The following is a 23462-nucleotide window of genomic DNA, read 5'->3' as shown; positions in this document are numbered from 1 at the left end:
AGTTATGTCTCCTTGTCCCCAGATTAATTTTGATTGTTACGCTTTTGTGATCTGTAAGAACTGTTGGTTCTATTGTAACTGAATCCACTTTGTTTTCAATATCTGATGAGATTAACCAGAAATCTATTCGTGATTGAAGAGACCCATCCTTATTGCTCCATGTATATGCTTTTTCACGTGAGTTCCTGTATCTCCAGATACAGGACACGAGCATTCCAGCCGCCGTGTCATAGTACGCTTTCTGTCAAGATCTCATCGGGATAACATCTGGAAGGATGCCAGAACATCAGAGTTTCTCAAAGAAAGAAGAATAAAGATCATGGAGGACCTGACACAAGAAGCCAAGGAATCCAGGAATCAGCTGTGGCCACAGGTGGAGAGGGCAAGGAAAGAGGGGAAGAAAGCCGGCTTCAGAGGAGCGCATGCCTACATCAATGGTAAAAGAGTCACAGTCAAGGACATGTAAGACTTTTATTTTTTTCTCTTTTTCTTTTTCTCTCCTCAGTAATACTACAGCCTTTGGCTGTTAGAACATTGAATTCAGATTTTTGGGCATCTACGTATAGCCTATATATCTATGGTTCTTTCCACTGTAGCGTCGTGAAGCGACGTCCATTCCTGATGACGGCGGCAAAGCTGGACCCCCCCCACACCCCCCCCCCGACTTTGGTCACACAGTTTTGCATGTATTACCATTGTTATTGACTCATTTGCCGAAGATGAGCATCATTATCATTATTATTATCACTAATATTAAATCCACTCGCCATCATTCAACTAGTCAGCTGCTGAGTGAATAAGACATATCCCAGCAAACATTTTTTAGTTGAAAAGACGTTTAAAAGACGACTATGGTAACCGGTGAAAAGACATTCAAAATTGGTTCAAAAGTGAAAGTTTTTTTACCAGCTATTTGAAGACGTTTATTGAACGTTGACATATAGACCATATGTCACCAGGAAATGCAATATTACAAAAATTGTTCTTGTTTAATGTGCAGACATAGTGTATCGTCATTTTGGACCTTAACTAGTAAACCACATTCAAATTTCTCATTTAAAAACCATTATTGGAAATTAAGGTGAAAAATGGTCTAAATATGAACGTTTAATAAACGTCTTTAAAAAGTCGGTAAAAAACTTTAACTTTCGAACCAATTTTGAACGAGTTTTCAACATAGCTGTTTTTTCAACGTCTTTTAAACATCCTTTAAACCTAAAAATGTTCACTGTTAAATTAAACAGTAAAATTAATTCCTATTATAGTATATATAATTATATAATAATTCAACTATCAGCATGTTACAATTTACATACTTAGTCATAACAATTTGAGAGTGTCCACTTTAAGACCAAAGAAAACCATGACAAGCTACAATAAAATTGAATTTATTATTCAAATATACAGTGTATCACCCCAATTGTGCAATATTGCATCAACAACAGAAAAAAATAAAATAAAATAACATAAATTTGTCTAGGACCTCTATATCCTCAATAACTTCAAAAACGTAAAGCCTCCACAGGCTGTTCATTCAAAGCCCCCCCACCAGTCCTTCCAGGAGCCTGTTTGAGGTGGTCTGCCATAGCGCCGTCAACCTGTGCCTCTGTGGCACTTGGATTGGACCTTATGACAGCATCTAAAATATTAGAGGAGCAGCATTGTCAATAACATACAACGATTTCACACTGTGCAACCACTCATTGATAAAGGCAATTTTGAATATTAGCTAAAATTATTACCTTTAATCACAGAGTACAGGGTAGTTTCCCTGAAAGGCCTCTTGTTTTTTGGACCACCCCCCTTCATGTTAAACGTGGCCATCAACTTGTTGGTTAGAAGTCTGTGAATTTGATAATGTAGTGTCATTAAAGGAATTTCACACTGGACTTCAGTTAGGCTCCCTTGTTTAGAATAGCTCTATATTGAGTCATTGTCATATCTATTTGCTTTATACTGCTTTAGATATAACTGTGTGTGTGTGTGTGTGTGTGTGTGATGTTCATACCTGTCCATTATTTTATTTGTATTGTCCTTTATACTCTTCCCACCAACTTTGGCCATTGCTTGAACCTGTGAAGAAAATAGGGACACAATATCATGCTCTGTACTAAAATACCAACCAAGTTAGGAGTTATTTTGAAGTTATTTAAAATATATATTTAGACTAAAGTAAACTACGGAGCCCCTAAAGTGTCATGAAGAAAAAAAAAACTATATCGTGCGCACGAGATACTACAACGTGCGCACGAGATATTAAAACGTGCGCACGAAATACTAAATCGAGTGCACGAGATATTAAAACGTGCGCACGTTTAAGCTAAATCGTGCGCTCGAGATACTAAAACGTGCGCACGTTTAAGCTAAATTGTGCGCTCGAGATACTAAAACGTGCGCTCGAGATACAATTATTTCCCCCACTTTGACTTGTCCGTGCATACGGCTCTCGGTAGTGACCACTTCAGATGTTCACAGTAACACACGTGATACAATGGAGAGAAGAACTCAGCTAATTGACTTTTATTTTCACCTAGGAATGTCATATAATGACATTCTTGTTGCTCTTGCCCGGAGACATAGGATAATCATCAGCAGGAGTACTTTGCTGCGCATACTGAAGAACAATAGGCTCAGCCGACGGAAGGACTATGCAGATTTAGGCCGTGTCATTGACTTTATCCAGGAACAATTACAGGGTCCGGGGAAGATGCATGGATATCGATGGATGTTTACTAAGTGCAAAGAAAATGGCCTAAAAGTTAAAAAAGAAGAAGTAAGAGTCATATTGGCCGAGCTGGATCCAGAGGGGTCAGCATCCAGACAGCGACGGAGACTTCATAGAAGACAGTACTTTTCAAAGGGACCTAATCACCTCTGGCACATCGATTCATACGACAAGTTAAAACATTTTGGTGTGTGTATTAATGGCTGTATCGACGGCTTCTCCCGGAAAATAATTTGGATGAATGCATACAACACGAGCAGTGACCCGCGAGTGATCGGCGGCTATTTTGTAGAGGCTTTAGAAACATTAGGCAAATGTCCCAAACTTGTGCGCACTGACCATGGCACAGAAAACGGCCTTGTGCGAGACCTGCAGATAAGTTTACGCACAACCCATGGAGACGATTTGTCCGGAGAGCGAAGCTACATCGCTGGAGCGAGTACAGCAAACCAACGCATCGAGAGTTGGTGGGGCATCCTCCGCAAAGAGGGTATGGAGTATTGGATCCAGCTTCTTGGGGAATTACAGGACGAAGGAAGCTTTGATGGAGGTGTACTGGACAAGGCCATACTTCAGCTGTGCGTAATGGGATTGATTCAGGTATGATGATTGTGTGTTAATGTGGTCACACATGAGTTATTGCCGGTGGCAGACGAAGTATTCAGATCGTTTATTTCAGCAAAAGTAGACTAATCCACACAGTGGAAATACTCCACTGCAAGTCCTGCATCCAAGGCCTTACTGAAGTAAAAGTGTGTGTGTATTATCTGCAAAATGTACTAAAAGTATCATATGTAAAAGTACTCACTGACAACGTTTCCATTCACAAAATATTCTGGTTTTTGCCCTTATTCTGAAAAAGATAATATTCCTACTAAGCTTTTACATGGCTAATGAAAATGATTATTCCACTTATATTCCAGTTTACATGCGGCCGTGCATACTCTCATTAAAACGCTTGTTGGTTTGTTCACATAGCTGACCATAAACAGTACCGTCCGTGATTAGTCCACAGATCGTGCGGGGCACGTATTAAAAATAGACATTCTGATTAATTGCGGGTGAATGGAGTAATATCCCACCCCACCTCCACCGCCAGCAGAAAGGATGAATGTGTTTCCCCATTGAGAAAAACGCTGCGCACTTTTACGCACAAGGCACAGCCTCGTATTTCATTAATTATTTAAATCTCCAGACACACCGACAGGATCGGTCAGGATGTAGGGGTAATTAATGTTCTTCTGCACATCCAAAAAGTCAAGTGTTCATACACAGTCCAGGTTCATACAGTGAAACAGTTTAAGTAAATCAGCCATTCTCCTGATAAATCCCCAACTCCATCAGAGCTGTCTACAAATACTTCAGAGGCTAAAAGTTTAATTCTGTTTCCCCTGGAGAGTTTCCTCTGTCCTGTCAGCTTTATAAATACAGTTTTTAGTTTTGCTGCTTAAATGTCCCACAATATATGCTTCAGTGACGTTTACAGTTACTGAAAGCAGCCTCACTATTCTTTGAAGTAAACCGTGGAAGAAAACGTCACCCATTCATCAATACAACTCACAATAAAGAAATCATCTAGAAAGAAAACATCAGTACCCTATATCAGGTCAGAGCTGATCCGTGCATCTCCAGTCAACAGGTGAGAGGCTGTGCGTAGCAAACTGCAGTAAAACACCAGCTGAGACGCATTTTCTGAATGCGCTGTATACACGTCCAATTAATCCTCTTAAAACCAGGAAAATAGCGGAATAACCCAGATGTCTTAATCGGAAATTGCTAAATTCTGAAAAAGGCTTAATGCAGAAAATCCAAACGGAATATGCTGTTTCCATGACACCTTTCAAATTCAGAATATTGTCAGATTCGGAATAATAGTGGAATATTAACTGCATGCAGACGTGGGCATTAAAATAGTCCCTCTCAGTGTTTTACTATTAATATAGGATGTTTTGGGTTTTATATTACTGCTGCGTTATGTATGTTGCATTTTACTGCTTTATGTCTAAGCTCATTTTAACTCCTTTTTATACTGTTGTGTATTTTTATAGATCATTATATGTTTGTAGCATCGCTGTCCTCTGAGAACCACATCTCTACAAAATCAGCTTTTCTTGTGCACAGAATAACAGCCTGTTATCAGCTTTGTGATAATGCATTTTCAGGCTGATCCAAGAGCATTTTTAAAGATAATTTTCTCAACTGATAATAAATACACCACCCCTCACTTCATCACAAACATTTAAAATCAGCACATCTGGAGATACATGGTTTCCACTGGAGAGGAAGAATGTGAAAAATTGCAATCTGAAAAGTAACTAAAGCTGTCAGACTAATGTAGTGGAGGAAAAAGTACAATATTTCCTTCTCAGATGAGGTGGAGTAGAAGTATAAAGTAGCATAAATGGAAATACTCAAGTGCAGCACAAGTACCTCAGATTCGTGCATAAGTATAGTGCTTGAGTAAATGTACAAGTTATTGTCCATCACTTACTATTGAAACACGTATCAGGCAATTAAAATAAGTAATGATTATGATTAAGTCAGTGAAGAATGTGATTTTCAAGTATGTTGTTTCATTTTGGCCATTATAGTGGATATCTTTTTCTTTTTAGGAAGAGCTGAATAACATAAAGGATGTCTGGAATGCACACAGAATCCGACCCACGTCCAACCCAAATGTGCCGCATGGAATTCCAAATGTGATGTACTCCACCCCAGAGTTATGGGACACTGAGGACTGTGCCATGCCACTTGATCAAGAGGAGCTGGATGTGTCCAAAGGACAATGTGTGTTGCGCAGTTGTGTTCCTTGCGATGAAGATATATTTGATCTTTGTATGATAATTGTGGAGGAACTGGGCTTACAGTTCCCCAGTAAAAGCCCTCTGGAAGCCATTGATCTATATTTAACACTAAGGAATGCCATCAACACAGAATTAAGGGATGGCTAGACAGTGGTGGATAAAGTGTTCAGATTCTTTACTTCAGTAAAAGTACTATACCACTGTGAAAATAGTCCACTACAAGTAAGTCCTGCATTCAGAAACTTAAAGCTGTACTCTACGATTTGAAAGTTTGATCATTATTAACAACCTCATTTATATGGTGGTTATGGTCCTATAGTACGATCTACACAATGTGAAAAGCAAAAAAAAATGAAAAAAATCCATTCACTCTAGTGGCTGCAGGGCTGCAGAGAAGTTGACCAGTGGAAGCTAAACTGGTCCCTCTGCTTCCATTGGTCAACGTCTCTCTCCTACTCTCTCATCCAATCCCCTGCTCTAGTAAGGAAGGATCAGGGAGCACAGAGGGGAGGGGTGTGTGTGTGTGGGCGGGATGCTTTTTTCAAACGTCTCAATCTTTCTCAACTGATTCTCAGATCGTAGACTATAGCTTTAAGTAAAAGTATGTATCAGTAAAATGTGCTTAAAGTATCATAAGTAAAAGCACTCATTGTGCGTTAAAATGCTCCCTCTCAGTGTTTTACTATTATATAGGATGTTTTTGGATTAATATTACTAATGCTTTAATGTGTATGTTTTGTTTTACTATTGTAGAAGTTTTAAGGTTGATTAATTTTAACTACTTTATATACTGTTGTGTAGGTTAACCTGTAAGACCATCATAGCCTGTTTACAGCATTGCTGTCCTGTGAGATCCACATACTGTATCTCAAAAAAAGCCAACTTTTCATGAGCTCAGAAAGGTCAGGGTATGGAAAATAGTCATCTGAAAAGTAACTAGTAACCAAAACTGTCAGACAAATGTAGTGGAGTGAAAAGTACAATACTTCCCTGGAGTGGAAGTATAAAGTAGCATAAAATGGAAATACTCAAGTAAAGTACAAGTACTTCAAATTTGTACTTAAGCATAGTACTTGAATAAATGTAATTAATTACTGTCCACCACTGAGAATAGATATTTTTCATAGTTTTAGACTACAATACCTCTGTCACTCCTGTGCAAAGAATTAATTTAGGCAGTGAAATGTTTTATTTTACCCTCTTAATCCCTAGGCCCGGGTTAGGGTTAAATGGAGCAGTCCTGCCCCCTCAGGCTGAAGAGATTAAATGACCTCTAAATCCTTCTCAAGAACCTAAAAAACTTCGAGGACCTCAAAAAAATGTGTCTCAAAGCAATGGACAGGCTGTTAGGCAACCGGAGGCTCCTTCGCCTCTCTTCAGTGGCTCCCCTTGGCTTAGATAAAAAATTAATTTAATTAATTTTTAATAAATTAAAAAAATTATTAATTTTTTTTTTTTTTAACATTTCAATTTTTATTCAGCATTGTTGTATGCCTTAAGTGATTCTTACATTGTCTATCTTTGATTGTTTACATTTTTCAAACAAAAATGAAAGTTTCTTTATTGTTGTTGTATAGTTTCAGAAATTAAACATGTGTAAACAAATAAATAGCCCACTGCTGAGTGGCCACATGTGGTAAAACATTAATGAATGCTCATGACACATCTGCCCATGCACATCTGTGGTACTGTGACACATCTGTCTTTAGGGCATTATTTTAACATTGTTTGAGTACTGTATGCTTAAACTGGGGTTCTGAAAGAAACAATACTTCGGTCCTCTATATGTCCTGTACATATGGCAGAAGGGACAATAAAACTGACTTTGATTTCATTTTGATGAATGAGTTCCTTTGACATTGGCAGCCCTAGACCTCCATACAGGAGGGCAGCTGTTGAACTAACTAAGCGGCTGCAGTCTTGATGCCAACATGAATCTTCACACATTATGGCACTCTTTAACTCTTCTAAGCTGTCTTTGAAATGGAGCCGGTCTTGTGGGTCATAGGCAGATTTATACTTAATTAGCTGTTACAAAATTTTTTGTGGCTCAAGACAACTGTTTTTATAAAAAAAATGTCTCTTTTGATAGTAAAGGTTGCTGACCTGGTGTATGGGGAAGCGTGCATCACAAACTGCCAGCTGTTTCTATGCACCTCCTTGTGCTGATTTAGACAGAGAATCATCCATAAATTCAACTAATGGTCGCTGTTCAACAGCACAGTATGAGTTCCAGCTTTTTTTGACAGTGTATAACAACATGTGCTGTTGATCCTGCAATGAAGCAGTGAATAAGTATTTAATGCCAATGTAAAATTATGTAAAATGATGAAACACACAAATACTAAAGGGAGTGTTTTTTTTAATTTATTTTAACAGTAGGCCAAAATTAGGCAGACTTAACTTCAACAATGACTAAACAGGCACTGGCATTAGAACTGGAGTGGCGGGTGCCCACTGCACACCAACAGTTAAAATGGGTAAACAGTATAGTATAAAAATATAAATTAAAATAATAACTGAAATATTTTTACAGGCCTTAGTTTTGCAACCCATTCATGATACAAATAATAACCTGAAAAACAGTCATATGAAAAGACTGAAAAAAAAAATATACCCGTAAAAACAGGAACAATAAAGACATGGCAATAACATTTCTAAAAAGTAGATAAAACAAATAAAACGTCCCTCTACAGTGATACTGCCTTTTGGAAAAATGCCTGTGTCTAACAGGAACAATAGTCATTGAAATAAAACTTCCCATAAAAGCAGAATTAGAATAGCCTTTTCTCCCAACACATTTCAGTGAGTCTCGGTTGTCTATGATGCTGCCACCTGTTGCTATCTTGGACCACAAGACCTGCTGTTGTAGAGATGCTCTGATCCAGTCGTCCCGCCATCACAATGTGGCCCTTGTCAAAGTGGCTCAGGTCTATACGCTTTACACCTTTTTCCTGCTTACAACACATTACTTCAAGAACTGACTGTTCACTTGCTTAAAAAATAGGCACACATAAGGATATGAGCCACTTTGACAAGGGACAAATTGTCTAGACAACTGGGTCAGAGCGTCTCCACAACAGCAGGTGTTGCGAGGTGTTCTCGGTATGCATATGGTCCAAGGAAGCAGCCAGTGAACAGGTGACAGGGTCATGGACACCCAGGGCTCACTGATACATGAGGGGGGATAAGGCCAGTCTGATCCCACAGAAGAGCTACTGTAGCATAAATTGCTGAAAAGGGAATGTTGGCTATGATAGAAAGCTATCAGAACACACAGTGCATCACAGCCTGCTGCAGCAACATTAAACAACATTAAAACATGAAAACAACCAAATAGGCAGCTGGTTTAAATGTTGTGACTACTCCATGTATATTTTGTTTTAGCTTCTGTCTTTAAATGTTCATCCCAGGAATTTCCATTCAGGATTTTCAGAACCATAACAGCAGTGTCCAGTGGTACCTATAGGCACTCTCATCCTACTGGCCTAGATTATATCCATCACCCATACAGAGCTTGTGAGTATGCTATTGAAGTCACTGCGGAGATCAGGATAATTATGGTAGCCTACAGGCAGCTTTAAAAGAAACCCACGTGTGTGATTGTGGTCTTCGCTCAAAATCGGACATTTCGATGAACTCCACCTTTATTGGCTGTTCCACTAAATTGGAACCAGTGCAAAAGCGGAGAAAAAGCTGAAGGGTGCGGGAATCAACTTCACCCACATATCTCCTCAGGTAGCGGGCAACTGCTGTCTGGGCAGGGGTCATGTCGTCTGGGAACTGCAGGAGCTCCTTCACAGCTTTTCCAGTTGGTTTTTTCTGTTGAATGACGTGATGTAGAGCATCAGGTGGCAACACACTTGCTAACTGCAACACGATGGGACGCCAACAATCAATTATATACATTGGTGCCTGTATTAGAGCCTTGTGTCCAATCTGGGACAGCAGTGGGATCAAATTGTCCTTTGTAGGGGTTTGCTGGCACTCATGTGCCTCAAGGGCATCAAACAGTGCATCACTGTCAACAGAATCAAAGTTCTCCAAAGCCTTCAGAAGTACTTCTCTCTCCTGATCAGACACATACTGAATGAAGGTGTCTTTTAAGCTGCTGGTGGTTTTGCCGTACAGTGCCTCCTCGAGGAATGGTGCTGCCAGTTTCACTGGGAAATAGCGGGCAATTCGCCACCCCACTACTAAGATTCTGGCAACTGCCTGCCACTCTTCAGACAGAAAATCATGCCTAATAAAGGGAACTTTCACATCCCCTCCCAAAGTGCACCTTTCATAAAAGTCTGTCCAAAACTCTGTTAAGCAGTCCCGAGTCACACCACTTCCCTCCCCTTCCTCAAGGTTTCCATTGGGTAGACGCATCTTAATAAAAACCTCAGTACTTAAAATGTCTGGGTCTTTGAAGGCTTGGATTAGGTCAGTGAGACAATGCCCCCTCCTAATAATCAGTGTAACAGGAGCATGTTCAGGATAACCCAGTGTCTGGTCATTCCATGGCTCTGAAACAGGAGCAGGTTGCGGCTCGCTCAATCCCTCTGTTGGCTGTTCATCCCAAGCATCAAGTTGCTGTTCGCCTGTTGGCTGTTCATCCCAAGCATCAAGTTGCTGTTCGCTTGGTCTCTCTGGTGGCTGGTTATTCAGGATGAGGATCAGGATGAGTTTCATCCAGTCCCTGAGATGACTGATCATTCCATGGCAACGTGTCATCTAATTGCACATCTTGATTTTCCCCAGCCCCAATTATTACCTCAAGGTCGATCTCTTCAACCATGGCATCCATCCCTTGTACCTCTGTTGAACAATGTTGCTCAGTTCCAGTGAGATCTACAACAGTGGCTGAGGTTAACTGCATGTCTGCTTCCTCCTCCTCTGAGGACAGCCCCACTTTCTTCATTTTGGTATGAAGATAGAGTCTGAGGATTCTAACTTTGCTTTGTTCATACATCTCTTCCACAGTGCTAGAACTGCAGACCTTTATCTGAGAAGATTCAATTTCTGTTGAATAATCTGAGAGTTTTTTTTTCTTTTTAGAAAAACCATTTGGGAAGAACAGATTTTCAGCCATTTCTTTGATTTCCAGCACTGTTTTGTCCCTGTCGATGGTCAGGTGTCTTGTTCCTCCACCATTGAGTGCCTTCACTTGTTTGTAACACTTTTCTTTTTCAAAAAAGTCCATCCAGCCAAGCTCAATCCGTCTCTCGTTTTTTTTTTGCACTTGTATTTCCAACCCATTGCTTTTTTCTGGCAGGTACTGTCACCTCACTAGACACCAATCTATGTCGCAGCCTTTTGAGTATAGAGTCTTTCCTGCTCCTTGTCTCCATCGATGTGCTGGCTTGTCAGCAGAAGGCCACAGTGGCTAATCTATCTCCACATTTAGGGATGTACTTTGCCAAATCCCCATCAGTCATTACAGGAATTACAGATGCATCAATCTGGAAAAACAAAATTTAAAAGAATGATTACACTGTTGACTGCATTTAAGTAGTACAATTGTAAATGATTTTAGTCTTAAAACATTTTTTCCATACACTTTCAATTGGGGATACTATAATTTTTCAAAATCTTAGAGATACTCTTTTCATGTCAACATATCTGTTATTCAATCCCTGCTACATTTTTTTGATTTAAAGTTTTCACATTTTGATTAAAAAGGAAGTTAAGCCCTCATTTTGGCCTAAAGTTGTGCTGATATCAGAATTTGTATTAAGTTTTCTCTGTTATTTTTTGAATACCTTCCCTATGTTCTTCTCAGTTGAAATTTCTTACACAGTATCTCCTTGTATTCCTCTGCAGCCTGAATGACAAGCAGATTTTTATATTTTTATTATTAAGTCAGTCAAAATAAAGCCTTTGTTTTTGCTAAATTCTAACTTGGATGATTCTTTACTGGTTATAGTGAAATCATATGGTTCCCAGTTCACAATAAAATTTTGAGTTTTGTTCATTTTTGGATCAGTTCATTAAGACATGTCAAGGTCCCCTTTTTGGGCTGTTTTTCACTTTAATAATTCAGATAAAAATCTAAAAAATCAAACACTAGTTAGATTTGCCATGGCTAGCTCTTATGGTCACATACACCTGGAGAAAAAAATCAACATTTAATATGTTTTAGACCTGTTAAGTTTAAGCCCTGTTAAATATTTTGAATCTCTGTCTACGAATAATTACTACCTTTTTGCCACTTGTATTGTGATGCTGAACATACTATGATGTTGTAGAACAGAAATGTCAGAGATACAGCCTGCCAGCAAGTTTCATCCAGCCCGAAAATAATAATTTTTGTATTTCTCTCCTCTGCTTTAGGTCATTTTACATAATGTGTTATTTTCATGTACCAAAATGAAGTTTCTCATTAGTAGGCTACAAATTATTTGATTTAATAAATCAGAAAGTAGTCTAAAATAGCTATGTATTAACTCGAGTCATATTGATGTTAGCAAAAAATAATCCAGCCCTGTGAGATCCTGCTGGAAAGAATGTGGCACTCTAATGAGTATGACACAGTATGAGTATGACACCCCTGTATGGAGCCACCATCTGGTCAACCTGAGTACTGGCATATCTTTATATTCATTGTATAGCAAGGCTCTTTTTATATAGTCCTTCAACCAACATTAGTTAATTAAAAGTTCCTGTTCATCTGTTTTATTGGAAACCAGCCTAGTTACATACTGTATAGGAGTATGGAAACTCCAGTTTGTGAATTTAGTTGTTGTTGGTGGCCGTTGTCCAATAAAAGGGTTGAACTGAACCCTTGGACTCGTGATTCAGACAGATCATCTGTAGTGGGCTAGTTTTCCAAACACAGCACACAAGTTAATTTGAAGTAGCCATTCTTTCAATACACAGGACATGATTATGGTGTGCAACACATAATCCAACTAGCATTTCAGTTGAATCACAGCTTCTTCGAATCCCCAAAATTACTATTCTTATCAGTGGCAGTCAGCATAACAATGACAGAGTACACAACAGTTTAAGTATTAAAAAGGGAGAGTTCACCACAAAATCAAAAAAGTATATTTTTTCTCTTATCTGTAGTGCTATTCACCCATCTAGATCATTTTGCTGTTAGTTGATGAATTATGGAGATATGAGGCATAAGAATGTTTGCATTCTCTCAAATAAAATGGGACTGAATGGATTTTTTCTGGTGGTGCTCACACTGTGAAAGCAAAAACAGTACAACACAAATTTGTAAAACTCAAGAGCAATGTCTCTTTCCAGAAATCATGAACTGGTCACTCAAGATTATCCACATACCTTGTTGTGAGCAGTTTTTTGTAGTTATGTCAAAAGATAACAGTTCTTACAGATGTGAAACTGCTCACAACAAGGTGTGTGTATTATCTTGAGTAACTGGGTCATGATTTCTGGAAAGATACATTTCTGTTGAGTATTTCAAATGTACTATTTGGTGCTGTGAGCACTGCAGGAAAAGGTCTATTCAGTTTGGTTGCATTCCAGAGAAGGCAGAAATCTCTAAAGCCCATACTTCCAAAATTTGACAACTTACACCAAAACCATCTGGATGGATGAACAGCACCACAGGTAAGAGGAAAAATATTTTATTTTTATTTTTTTATTTTGGGTGAATAACACACAAAAGGGGAATGGAAACATATGTAAAGAGGCTTACCTTTTCATTTTCGAGCTGTTGGATAAACTCCTCAGGAATTTTCCGCTTACGTAAGAAGTCCCTCAGCTCTGCATCCATTGTCTTAATTGTCTGCTGTGTAAAGGGGATTACACAAAATAGAAGTACTTACTACTTAGTATGTGGTGTCTTGTATGCCCATGCCAACTGGGCATACAATTGAATGTATTAACACAATAATAAAACTTCTTTCAATCATTCTTTATTCGTATAAAATTCTAAAATTCTATCGAGAAAATTTATTTGGATCCAGAGCGAAGAGGGAGATGTTAAGTTGTAGGCCTTTGATAATCAGGAAAAAAACAGACTTGTAAATATATCTTCATAGTAGGCTATACAATTACAAAATCATTGCAGACATCCTTGAGGGAAAATGACAAGTTATTGTCATCAAATAATAGGGTGATGGCATTGCGTTATGTTTGTAGGAAAAGCTTGGTGAGAATACTATGAAAAGGCAACTAATATTCATTGAATATGATTCACAGTATCTCATACTGGCAATGGTTGGCCCATCATTTGAAAAGATCAAAATCTCAAACTTTTAGACCATAAACTGGACAATTACTGTATTTTTCCAGGTTCACTGTAAAGGCGGACTTCTCGATCTCAAAGTTGAGAAGCAGAAAAACAACCACTTCGAAATGAATTATTTCTAAATCTGTCACATCTCGTCTGGAGGTTTAAACTCGTCCTAGCTGATAAACGCCTGGAACACAAACGGCATGAGAACTGCACTTCCAGCTCCATTAGAGAAACCCCCAGCTGAGTTCAGACTGTTTTATTATAGCACAGTTACACTCACAGATACGTTTCATACCTGTCTGTCAAACAGCAAGCAAACCATAAAACTTCTCTAGATAGTCCGGATCTGAGAGAAGTCCTGCTGGGGTCAAACGTGAAGTCTGCGTTGTCGCTCGGCCTGCAAGCTGCTGCGGCTAACGATGGTCGGAGCTAATTAACTGCTAACAGCCACAAATCCACTGACCGGCTCCTCCAGCCACAGTCAGACATAATGTTACGGCAGCTTATTTTCTGCCAAGTTACAGCTAAAAACTCCCACTAACAGCTGACGCTGCTCTGGCCAGTGTTTTGTAGGCTAGCGAGACATACAGGCTGGCGCCGTCTATTTACTAAAATTTACCCAAGCCGCTGCTCGAATTTGAACATTTTAATTATAATGACTTGAATCGTTGGTTTTGCAGTGATGTATAGTTACCTCTAACTATTGCACCAATTTTCTATAAAGAATCAGTTTACCTTGTTTGCTGCATTAGTGTTCTGACCTGGGATGCCCTGGGGGGATTCGTTTACTGTTACAGGGCCGAAGTTGTAGCTAACTTCGGGGCTAACTCCCTCCACTTTATTTAGCAGGTGGCAGCAAGACACATAAGCTTGGCTTGAGTCTTGAAAGTTGTGTAGCTTTTATTTAAAGGTACTGATAAATAGCCTTTGAGGCTTACATTCACAGACAACCCTTGGCTAACGTTGGCTGACAGCTGGTCAGGCGGCGGACTTAACAGTCACAAACGCTCTCAATATGCACTGAGCTACCGTCATGCAGATATGTTGTTTGCATACCTAGTTGTCCCTTTCCAGAATGATTTACACTATGATGAGCTCACAATATAATCAAATCAACTTACCAATACTTGAAGTAAGTGTACTTCTTGTAGGTGTAGAACTTCGACGCTTCAGCAACGGAGCCCGGCTGTCTATTGTTGTTGCTACCTGTCTGTATAACTGAAGGAGTGCATTAAATCGAGCGCACGTTTTAGCATCTAGTGCACACGTTTTATTATATCGTGCGCACGATTTAGCTTAAACGTGCGCACGTTTTATTATATCGTGCGCACGTTTTATTATCTTGTGCACTCGATTTAGTATTTCGTGCGCACGTTTTAATATCTCGTGCGCACGATATAGTTGTTTTTTTCGTCATGACACTTTAGGGGCTCCGTAGTAAACAGCTAAGTTAAAATGAAGATATTTTTATTATACCAATGATGCCCTCTCTTTGGGATTCCTCAGACTAGCCTCCAGGTCTTCCAGCTCCTCAAGGGTATTTAATTATTTGACTTCTCTTGGAAGGCCCTCTGGCTCCATCGCTCCCCGGAGTCCTTTGACCTCCTCGGTGAGGTCCACCAATTTACCTATAACCACCCTCTGGAACTCTTTAAAAATAGGGGGGATAAAAAAGGAAAGAAAGAATGAACACCGTACACCTTTTCATGTGTACATGAAACTTCTGTACATTGCTGTCCATACAACATACAAATCACTCAATTCAAAAAGCTATTACTTGCTGTAGACATTGGGAACACGCTTTTCGAGGCGGTCTTTCCTGAAAGGAATTGAGAGACAAGTGGAAATGCATATGAGTCTGTGTGGAAGTCAAGTAGTTTCTCTTGGTCTACATTAACTGGAACAGCAACATATGAGCACATTTGAGAGTTGATGAGGAAAGAAACTTACAATTTGGTTATATTTAGGACATACTTATTCACAGCTGGCCATAGTACTTTGTTAGTGGTTAAGGCTCACCTCTTGGGCTCTTTTTTTTTTGAACTTCTGTGTCCCTGGCTTGTGACAGAAAGATCTCCGGAGCTGTTGAGACCGGTCTCTTTGTTTTTTCTTGTAGGGCTGGTGTAGGCAACCTGATTGAATTGAATAACGGTTATTTTTAAACATTTTACTTTTCATTTGTTGTTGTAACTTTTAGAAGTTCTGGAGAAGGGTTTAGATGTTCAGGAGGACATTTAGGGTTTCTACAGAAGGTATTAATCGATTTGCACTGTGACAGAAAATTAATCGCCAACTGTTACTCCAAACCCCTAACAATTTTCCAGGACCTCTTAACCTTTTGCAGGACCTCTAAAGCTTCTTGTAAGACCTAAAATATTTAGAACTATATATGTGTGACTAGATATTTAAAAAAAAAAAAAGTATATGCAACAAAAAATGTATGTACCCATATACATGTTACCCCACATGTCATACCTCCTCTGGGGCTCTGTCTGTGCAGAGAACTTGGCTTTAGTTGGTGGAGGTCTGTATGTTTGTAGAAAAAAAAACAAATTAAAGCTTTGTCAAAATAGAATGTACTCGGTGTTGTATGAATTCATGTTTAATATGTACTCTAGTCGTATGACATTAATAGAAATAGTACAGCATTGCTCTTAAGTATACTGTGCCGGTATTGTTTTCATACCTTTTGTTGTACTCTTCTTTTTCTGCACAGCCAATCGATATTGCATCAGATCTGTGTCAATACAGAAGGTGTTAAACAAACACTACCTCGCTACATGATGTTTACGAGTAATGTCAAGTTGCATAATATGAAAATTGTTTTGGTTATTCAACTTAGTGATGTAAGGTTACCTGTCCTCGGGCTCCGGTTTGTAGTTTGTGAAAATTCTGAAACATTTAAAACAACTTAGCATGGCACAATGAATGTAGTGCAGATATAGAACAAGATAATGTAGATTATAGGGGAATTGAAAAACACCCATATCAGCAAGGTAAATTACAGAATGTGTCTGTTTAAGGCCTAGATCCACCTGCCACATTGGAAACATTACCTACATAGTTTTTCTTCACTTGCAAATTCATAACATGGATTATTTTGTAAATGGTATGAGTGTACCAGTTTGACTTTGGCTACTGGTGGTTGCTACTGATGGTGATGACGTGAGGAGTCTGCGTTGAAGATCTGTGGGTTACACAAAAATTGTCACATTAGAGAATTTTACATTCAAAAAGTAAAGAAAGAATATAGCATCATAACTGGCGAGTTTGTGATCCTACTTTTTCGTCCCTTCACAGTTTTCGGAGTACACGGGGTGGAGGTCAGGTCAGGGATCCAGGTGTTATCGGCAGATCCCATGGTAGCTTTAAATGATAATAACATTTCTGCATGATCAAGCAATGTGGATAAACATGACTACATACAAAAAATAAAAAAATACTCACGGGAGGCAGTCGGTGAGAGCTGCGAAGCCTGGGTTTTGAGTTTTGGAGGAGGCATAAAAAGGTCCATCGACCAAGGTTCTGGAGTTTGTGCTGTTTAGGAAGTCAGACTTTAAGTTAGCTGAACTCTGTAGTCCTCAAACATCAGTATATCAAAAAATTCTATAGGAACATATCACTATGGGATTGAAACATTCATCCCCGTCTCATAGTGGAGTGTTTCTCTGGCAGACGTTTTTCCTGAGTTGATTTGTCTGTTTAGGAAAAATGATTTTCAGCTTGTTGAACTATATATATATATATATATATATATATATATATATATATATATATATATATGTATCAGTATGTTAAATTTTCAAGATGAACATATAACAGGGTGAAAACTTTCATCAATGTCTTATTTTACTTACATGTTGGTGTAGCAGGTGATGGCTTGTTTCTCTGTAATTTCTTGGGTGGCTCTGGCAGAGTTTTTCTCGTAGATGCTGCGTCTGTTAAAGAAACACCTTTTTCAGTTTACTGTATTCAATAGCGCTCAACATGTCAGTATGTCAAATTTTCATGATGAGAACATAAAATGGGATAAAAACTTGCATCAAGGTTTTATTTTACTCACGTCGGATGGGAGGTGACAGGTTTTTAATCTGATTTTTCTTGGCTGGCTCTGGCATACTGTTTCTCTGAGATGATGTGCCTGTTTAAGGGAACACCATTTTCATTTTGCTGTACTAAATAGTGCTTGAAACATCACTGTTTTAAAACTTGTAGATGCTCATAACAGTATGAAAAATTCCATCAATGTCCCATAATACTCACATGGTGGAGTCAGCAGTGATGGGTTGTTAATTCTTTTCAGTTTTTTTGGTGGCTCCAGCAGGCTGGTTCTCTGTGTTGATGTGTCTGTTGAGGAAACATGATTTCCGAGTAGTTACACACTTGAGTGCTCATTAAATAATTTTTGACAGTTCATATAGAAGAATACCACACGGGTATAATAACAGCTTTTAATGTCAATTATTACTCACATGAAGGATTTGCTTTATCCTTTCTAATCTTGTCATGAGTTCCTTGTGAGCAACCAGCGTCTTCATCAGGGGAATCATCTGAAAATATACACTGACATTAAGATGAGTATAAATGTCTATTCAAATGGTACAGATGGCTTAAAAAATTTGCATATATAAAAAATGACAAGTGCATGTGTAAGTAATTTTCATGATGCAGCACAAGATACTCACTTTGGATAAAATCTTTAAATACTCTTTTTTTCCCCCTTACTCTTTTATCTATATTCAGAGTCACCACAATCACCTGGCAAAAGAAAATTATTAAGCATTTGTCCAACAAACATTAACATTAATTTGCACCTATAAAATAGTATAAATATAGATACCACTAAAGCAAATCATTCCATATTGTGGAGAAGGGGGAATACTGCAAACCCTTCAGCATATGGAAGGCATACTGCTTTTCTATGCAAGTCTTTGTGCTGCAACAGACATCTCTTGGGTTTGTCCATGGGGCTCTTGACATAAACCATGTCAATGAGCCTGGACTTGCAGGGAGTCTCAAACAGATCCTCTGTGTCATCCTGCATAATGACATTGGCAACAAGAGTTCTGTTGGATCTTTTCTCCAACACAAAGGCATAGCTGTCATCCTTCAGGAAAAAACAGCAGTCGCGAGTTTTGGCTGACACAAACCGGCCGGTCTGTTTTGGGCACCTGGTGGACCTTTGGTGATGTTTCTTCTCTGCCAACCTCTTTCTGACCTGGGCAATAGGGTTTTTACTGTTCCTCACTTGTTTTTTTAATTCCTGGAGGTGGTTCCCAAATGGGAATGATGACAGCTCATTCAATGAACACTGGAAGTATGCGACATCTTCATGCAAATGCTGCACACTGTGGACATTGTAAACAGTGAACGTTGGTCCGTACAACTCTTCACACTTGTCCACAAAGTGCTTCAGGAGGTTGGCAGCGTAATCAAGATATGCCTCTCTCTTCTGAGTATCTGACTCTAGAAGGATTGACATACCCACAGTCAATGTCAAAAAATGTTCGTAGAAACAGTCCAGCAATAAGTCCCGGAGAACCACCGGCCCTGTGTACAACAGGAACTGGCGGAATTCTGTTGCTTTCCAGCGATCCACTTCCTTTAATGAACGGGGCTGCCTGGCAAACTCTGTTGGCATGGCACCCTGCAGCATTTTCATGCGATTGGACATTTCCTCCCTCATTAGCGGTGCCAGCCTGCAATTAACAGGTCCGCGCAATAGATAGATAAGCACTCTTTTAACCACTCCAAGACAAATAAGGTGCATGTAGTCTAAGGCAAATTGCTTAATGCATAGGATTCCAGCACTACTGAGGGGTGATTTATTTTTCTGATGACCTGCATAGCGGACCTGATCAAAATCCACATCTGACCTGGACTCAAAAGCTTCTTTTGAAGGGTAAGTGACCCTTCTCTGAACACTAACAGCAGGTGCCACACACCACTCACACCCTTGAAGTCCATTGTGTCCAACTGTGCACTTCAGGAATGCTCTAGCAGGTGCATCGCAGACAAAGGCCTTAATTTTGACCTTGTGCACAGTGCCTTGATGAAGGACACCATTTTGCTTGAGAGTCTTTATTTCCTCAACCAAGTCCTGCACATAGTCCTCAACTGAGTTGGGCTTTTCTGTTGCACAAAATAGTGCAACCTGGAATGGTTCCGAATTCTGAACAGCTGCCAATGTAGGCCAAAACTGCAATTTGGAAGATTTGAAAAGAGGAACACCATCAACATTTAAAACTACTTCAATGTCTCCTCTGAAATTTGGGCTCTGCGTAATGTGTTCTAAGATGCTGGTCTCTAAGCCAAAATATATATACTTTCCATTGCGCTTGTCTATTAAAGTTGCTGAGTGTGGGGTGGAAAGTAGTGTCCGGGCATCTTTGGGGAGGTGAGACCCGTGTTTTCTGAGAACACTGAGAAGTGCATTTACATTTCTGTGTGTTTGTTTTGTCTCCGTGGCCCAATCTGCCAAGTCTTTGGCTAAATTTGGAGCTTCTTCTTCCAAATCTGATTCAGCAGCGACAAGCTCTGGTTCAGAGTCACTGGAATCAGGATACTCAGCATATCCAAAGTCAGCCCCATCAGCATCTTCATCTTCCGCAGAAGTATCCAAATCCTCATTTGTCAGAAAGAAAATGTGTGTAGAACACCCCTCGAGTGCAGACGAGTCAGATCCCGTATGTACAGATGTGTCGAAATCCTCATTTGCAGATGCATCAGTTCCCTCACGTGCAAAAGATCCCTCCCGTCCATCATCAGTTGTGTCAGCTGTGGCTAATGCATCAATTTTAGCCTTTCATTCCCTCCATTTTCATAAGTAATTGGCGTCCATTATTTGGACTACATGTGATGTTACTGAAATTTAAAATTAAGCCTAGTTAGATGAAACTTGTATTGAGATTAGAGTAAATTCAATTAAAACATGAACAAAATCATGTGTGTTTAATTAGTTACTTACTTTTTCTCTTCTTCTGTCTCTCTCTTTTCTCAGTTTCTCTCTCTCTCTCTCTCTCTCTCTCTCTCTCTTCTGTCCTATATGGTGGACACCTGTAAATAAAAGTATTAGAGAATCTACAAGAAAAGGGTGAATGTCAATCAAGGTTTTGATAAATATCACTGAGCATAATTGTAATTACTGGAGACATTAAAAGGCCAAACTCAAGTAAAGTTCAAGAAACTCAAAATTTAACTTACATGCAGTATTTTACTAATTGTACTTAATAAAGCTTTTAACACTTCTCATATTTTCTCTTTCTATGTTGCTGTAGAACAAACAACAAGCTTTTAGTCTAGGGGCCAATACTGATATTTTCACAAATGACTACCAATCAAGGTGACCAAACCATTTTTGCATTTTTGTCTTCCACCATGTCTCTAGATGAGATTTTGGTATGATAGCCTTGCTGATCTTGTATCATATTAGAGTTTATCCCCTCTTAATTCTTATTCCCCATTATTTTATCCCCAGGTGAAAGCGTTAAAAATATTAATTAATAGATATCGCCATGAAAATTCCTCATTTGATTACTTACATAAAGCCTTTTTTTTTTTTTTAAATTACAAGCTTTCTGAAATTAAATGTTTAAATATGCAAGTGAGGCATTATCTACTTAAATAAGCACTAATTTGCTTACATTTCCAGAACAAAAATCTGAACATTGGATAAAGCCAGGTTCAAAATTCTTCTTTAATTTTGTTGATATATTAGAGCCAAAGGTTTTTACTGAGTGAATTTTGGATATCTGTTTTTAGCACTCCATACATCAGAAAACTCTGTCAACACTCATAAAAAAAAATCAATTTTCACCATGTTTACAGGAATACAATGTTCACTTCAGCAGCACTTAACACACCAGACTTTCCAGTTTAATTCCCAACTATATTCCGATTTATTTTTATATAGTTGTTTGTTCATATATCATTCATAGCCTGATTTATACAACATTTTATTCCTAAAGACATGGCGAAAATGGATTTTTTTAATGTGCTGAGAGTATTTTCTGATGTATGGAGTGATAAAAAGAGATATCCAAAATTAATTAAGTAAAAACCTTTGGCTCTAATATGTCAGATAAATTAAATTAGAAATTTGAACCTGGCTTTATCAAATGTTCACTTTTCTGTTCTGGAAATGTATGCAAATTTGCACTTACATAAGTAGATAATGCCTCATTTGCATATTTAAACATAAAGTTACTGAAAACTTGTAATACAAAAAATGACTGTCTTCATGTAAGTAATCAACTGAAGAATTTTCATGGTGATATTAATTAAATTTCTTACCTTTTTCACCACTCTATCATGCACTAAGTTTGCAGACTTCCTCGCTTTCTGTCATGTATTTTCGACGTAAAATGGCCTGAGTATTAAATTTTGAAGGCTACATCGACAGCCCAATTATGAAAACATTTGCAATAGCAAGCCAAAATCACACACACAACGTGAAAAGTAGTGTGGCAGTAAGTTTGGTCCAGGCCGCAGCATGCTAACGTTACAAGCTAGCATGCTAACCTTACTAGCACGCTGGAGCAGGCCAGCCATCGTGAGCAGCATAAAATTAAACTCTGTTGTTACTATTTATTGTTATAAATACATTAACGTTAGTACAGGCACTTACCAAGAATGCAGGGGAGGAATTTACTATCGAGCAGCGGCACCAACGGCTCAACAGTGGACAACAGCTCAGCTGCAGACCTGTGCAAGACACGTTAACAACGGAACCTCTTCACCTCTTGTACTTGCTAAGTACTTGCGCATGCGCGTTACGGCAGTAAGTGTGTTTCATCTATTTACATAGATATTGAGAAATACCTACACTGTGGTGTTCTGGAGGCTTCCTATTGACAGCACATAGCCTATATAGTTCCATATTTATGATATTTTATGAAACATTAAATGCGTTTAAATTGCGTTTACGTCTAGACGACATTTTGCCTCGCTATTTTAGAGAAAAAACGTTACTATATTCAATAAAATCGCTCTTTTGTCCTAGAACTGAACTGATTATCAATAGAAATTTTAAAAATATGTGTTTTGTGACACGTTGATGTTGTAAACGCTTTTTAAACGGTTGAAAAGTGGTTGAAAGACGTTCAAACCTAATATCAACCAGTTTTAAACTAGATATCAACGTTGCAATCCCGGTTTGTGCTTGCTGGGATCAGACCTGTCAGTCTGCCTCAATCAATTCAATTTTATTTATAAAGCCCAATATCACAAATCACAGTTTGCCTCACAGGGCTTTACAGCATACGACATCCCTCTGTCCATACTATGGGGTTCCATTTGTGCCAAAAATATGTCGACACGCGCACTGTCTATGTCTATTAAACACTGAACTCTCCTTGTGTCATTTGACTTTGTCATTACATCGTGTTGTCATGCTGTGTCATTTGACAAAGCGTTGTTATGATGGGTTGTTTGACAGTGTCATTATGATGTGTTATGTTGTGTTGTCTTGCTGTGTATTATACTAAGTGTTGTTTGACAGTGTCTTTACGTCGTTACTATGTGTCGTCTTGATGTGTCGTTTGACAACGTCGTTGCTATGTGTCGTTACTGCGTGTCGTTGCTATGCGTCCTTACTGTGTCGACTTGATGTGTCGTTTGACAACGTCGTTGCTATGCGTTGTTACTATGTGTCGTCTTGATGTGTCGTTTGACAACGTCGTTGCTATGCGTCCTTACTGCGTGTCGTTGCTGTGTCGTCTTGATGTGTCGTTTGACA

The 23462-nt window shown here is 38.8% G+C and overlaps 2 protein-coding genes across 6 annotated transcripts; one reads left to right on the top strand and one right to left on the bottom strand.

The window, feature by feature from the left end:
- Positions 1-1420: 1420 nt before the first annotated feature.
- LOC125904278 (uncharacterized) lies at positions 1421-22551 on the bottom strand. 5 transcript variants are annotated; one of them, XR_007451410.1, is made up of 19 exons: positions 22353-22551; positions 20694-20782; positions 18412-18484; positions 18199-18276; positions 17990-18073; positions 17790-17867; positions 17584-17664; positions 17174-17263; positions 17009-17092; positions 16848-16913; positions 16583-16618; positions 16413-16463; positions 16173-16252; positions 15746-15858; positions 15504-15545; positions 15203-15375; positions 2009-2073; positions 1743-1843; positions 1421-1639 (listed from the first exon to the last, which is right to left on the bottom strand). XR_007451410.1 is itself a non-coding variant. In XM_049601605.1 (16 exons), exons 6-16 carry the CDS (start codon positions 17842-17844, stop codon positions 15351-15353), a joined length of 723 nt encoding a protein of 240 aa, XP_049457562.1. In that variant the 5' UTR covers positions 17845-17867; positions 17990-18073; positions 18199-18276; positions 18412-20590; positions 20694-20782; positions 22353-22551; the 3' UTR covers positions 14411-15350. The 5 variants fall into 5 exon arrangements, 1 of the variants encoding a protein (XP_049457562.1); XR_007451411.1 differs by lacking the exon at positions 18412-18484; XM_049601605.1 differs by lacking the exons at positions 1421-1639; positions 1743-1843; positions 2009-2073 and having other exon boundaries at positions 14411-15375; positions 18412-20590.
- LOC125904311 (uncharacterized) lies at positions 2749-5746 on the top strand. Its single transcript, XM_049601650.1, has 2 exons — positions 2749-3325; positions 5338-5746. Exons 1-2 carry the CDS (start codon positions 2963-2965, stop codon positions 5674-5676), a joined length of 702 nt encoding a protein of 233 aa, XP_049457607.1. The 5' UTR covers positions 2749-2962; the 3' UTR covers positions 5677-5746.
- Positions 22552-23462: the final 911 nt, after the last annotated feature.

Source organism: Epinephelus fuscoguttatus, linkage group LG17 (genome assembly GCF_011397635.1).
Source record: "Epinephelus fuscoguttatus linkage group LG17, E.fuscoguttatus.final_Chr_v1".
Classification (NCBI taxonomy): domain Eukaryota; kingdom Metazoa; phylum Chordata; class Actinopteri; order Perciformes; family Serranidae; genus Epinephelus; species Epinephelus fuscoguttatus.
The sequence above is the reverse complement of the archived record's forward strand: the minus strand, read 5'-3'. Positions and strand labels throughout refer to the sequence as shown.

Bases quoted from the DNA above. Each gene is read 5' to 3' on its own strand.
- LOC125904311 (XM_049601650.1), top strand. From the start codon at position 2,963: ATGAATGCATACAACACGAGCAGTGACCCGCGAGTGATCGGCGGCTAT. The intron at 3,326-5,337 runs GTATGATGATTG...TTTTCTTTTTAG, and splicing joins GCGTAATGGGATTGATTCAG to GAAGAGCTGAATAACATAAA.
- LOC125904278 (XM_049601605.1), bottom strand. From the start codon at position 17,844: ATGCCAGAGCCAGCCAAGAAAAATCAGATTAAAAACCTGTCACCTCCC. The intron at 16,253-16,412 runs GTATGAAAACAA...ACAAACATACAG, and splicing joins AAAGAAGAGTACAACAAAAG to ACCTCCACCAACTAAAGCCA. The intron at 15,859-16,172 runs GTACATACATTT...CAATTCAATCAG, and splicing joins GTGGGGTAACATGTATATGG to GTTGCCTACACCAGCCCTAC.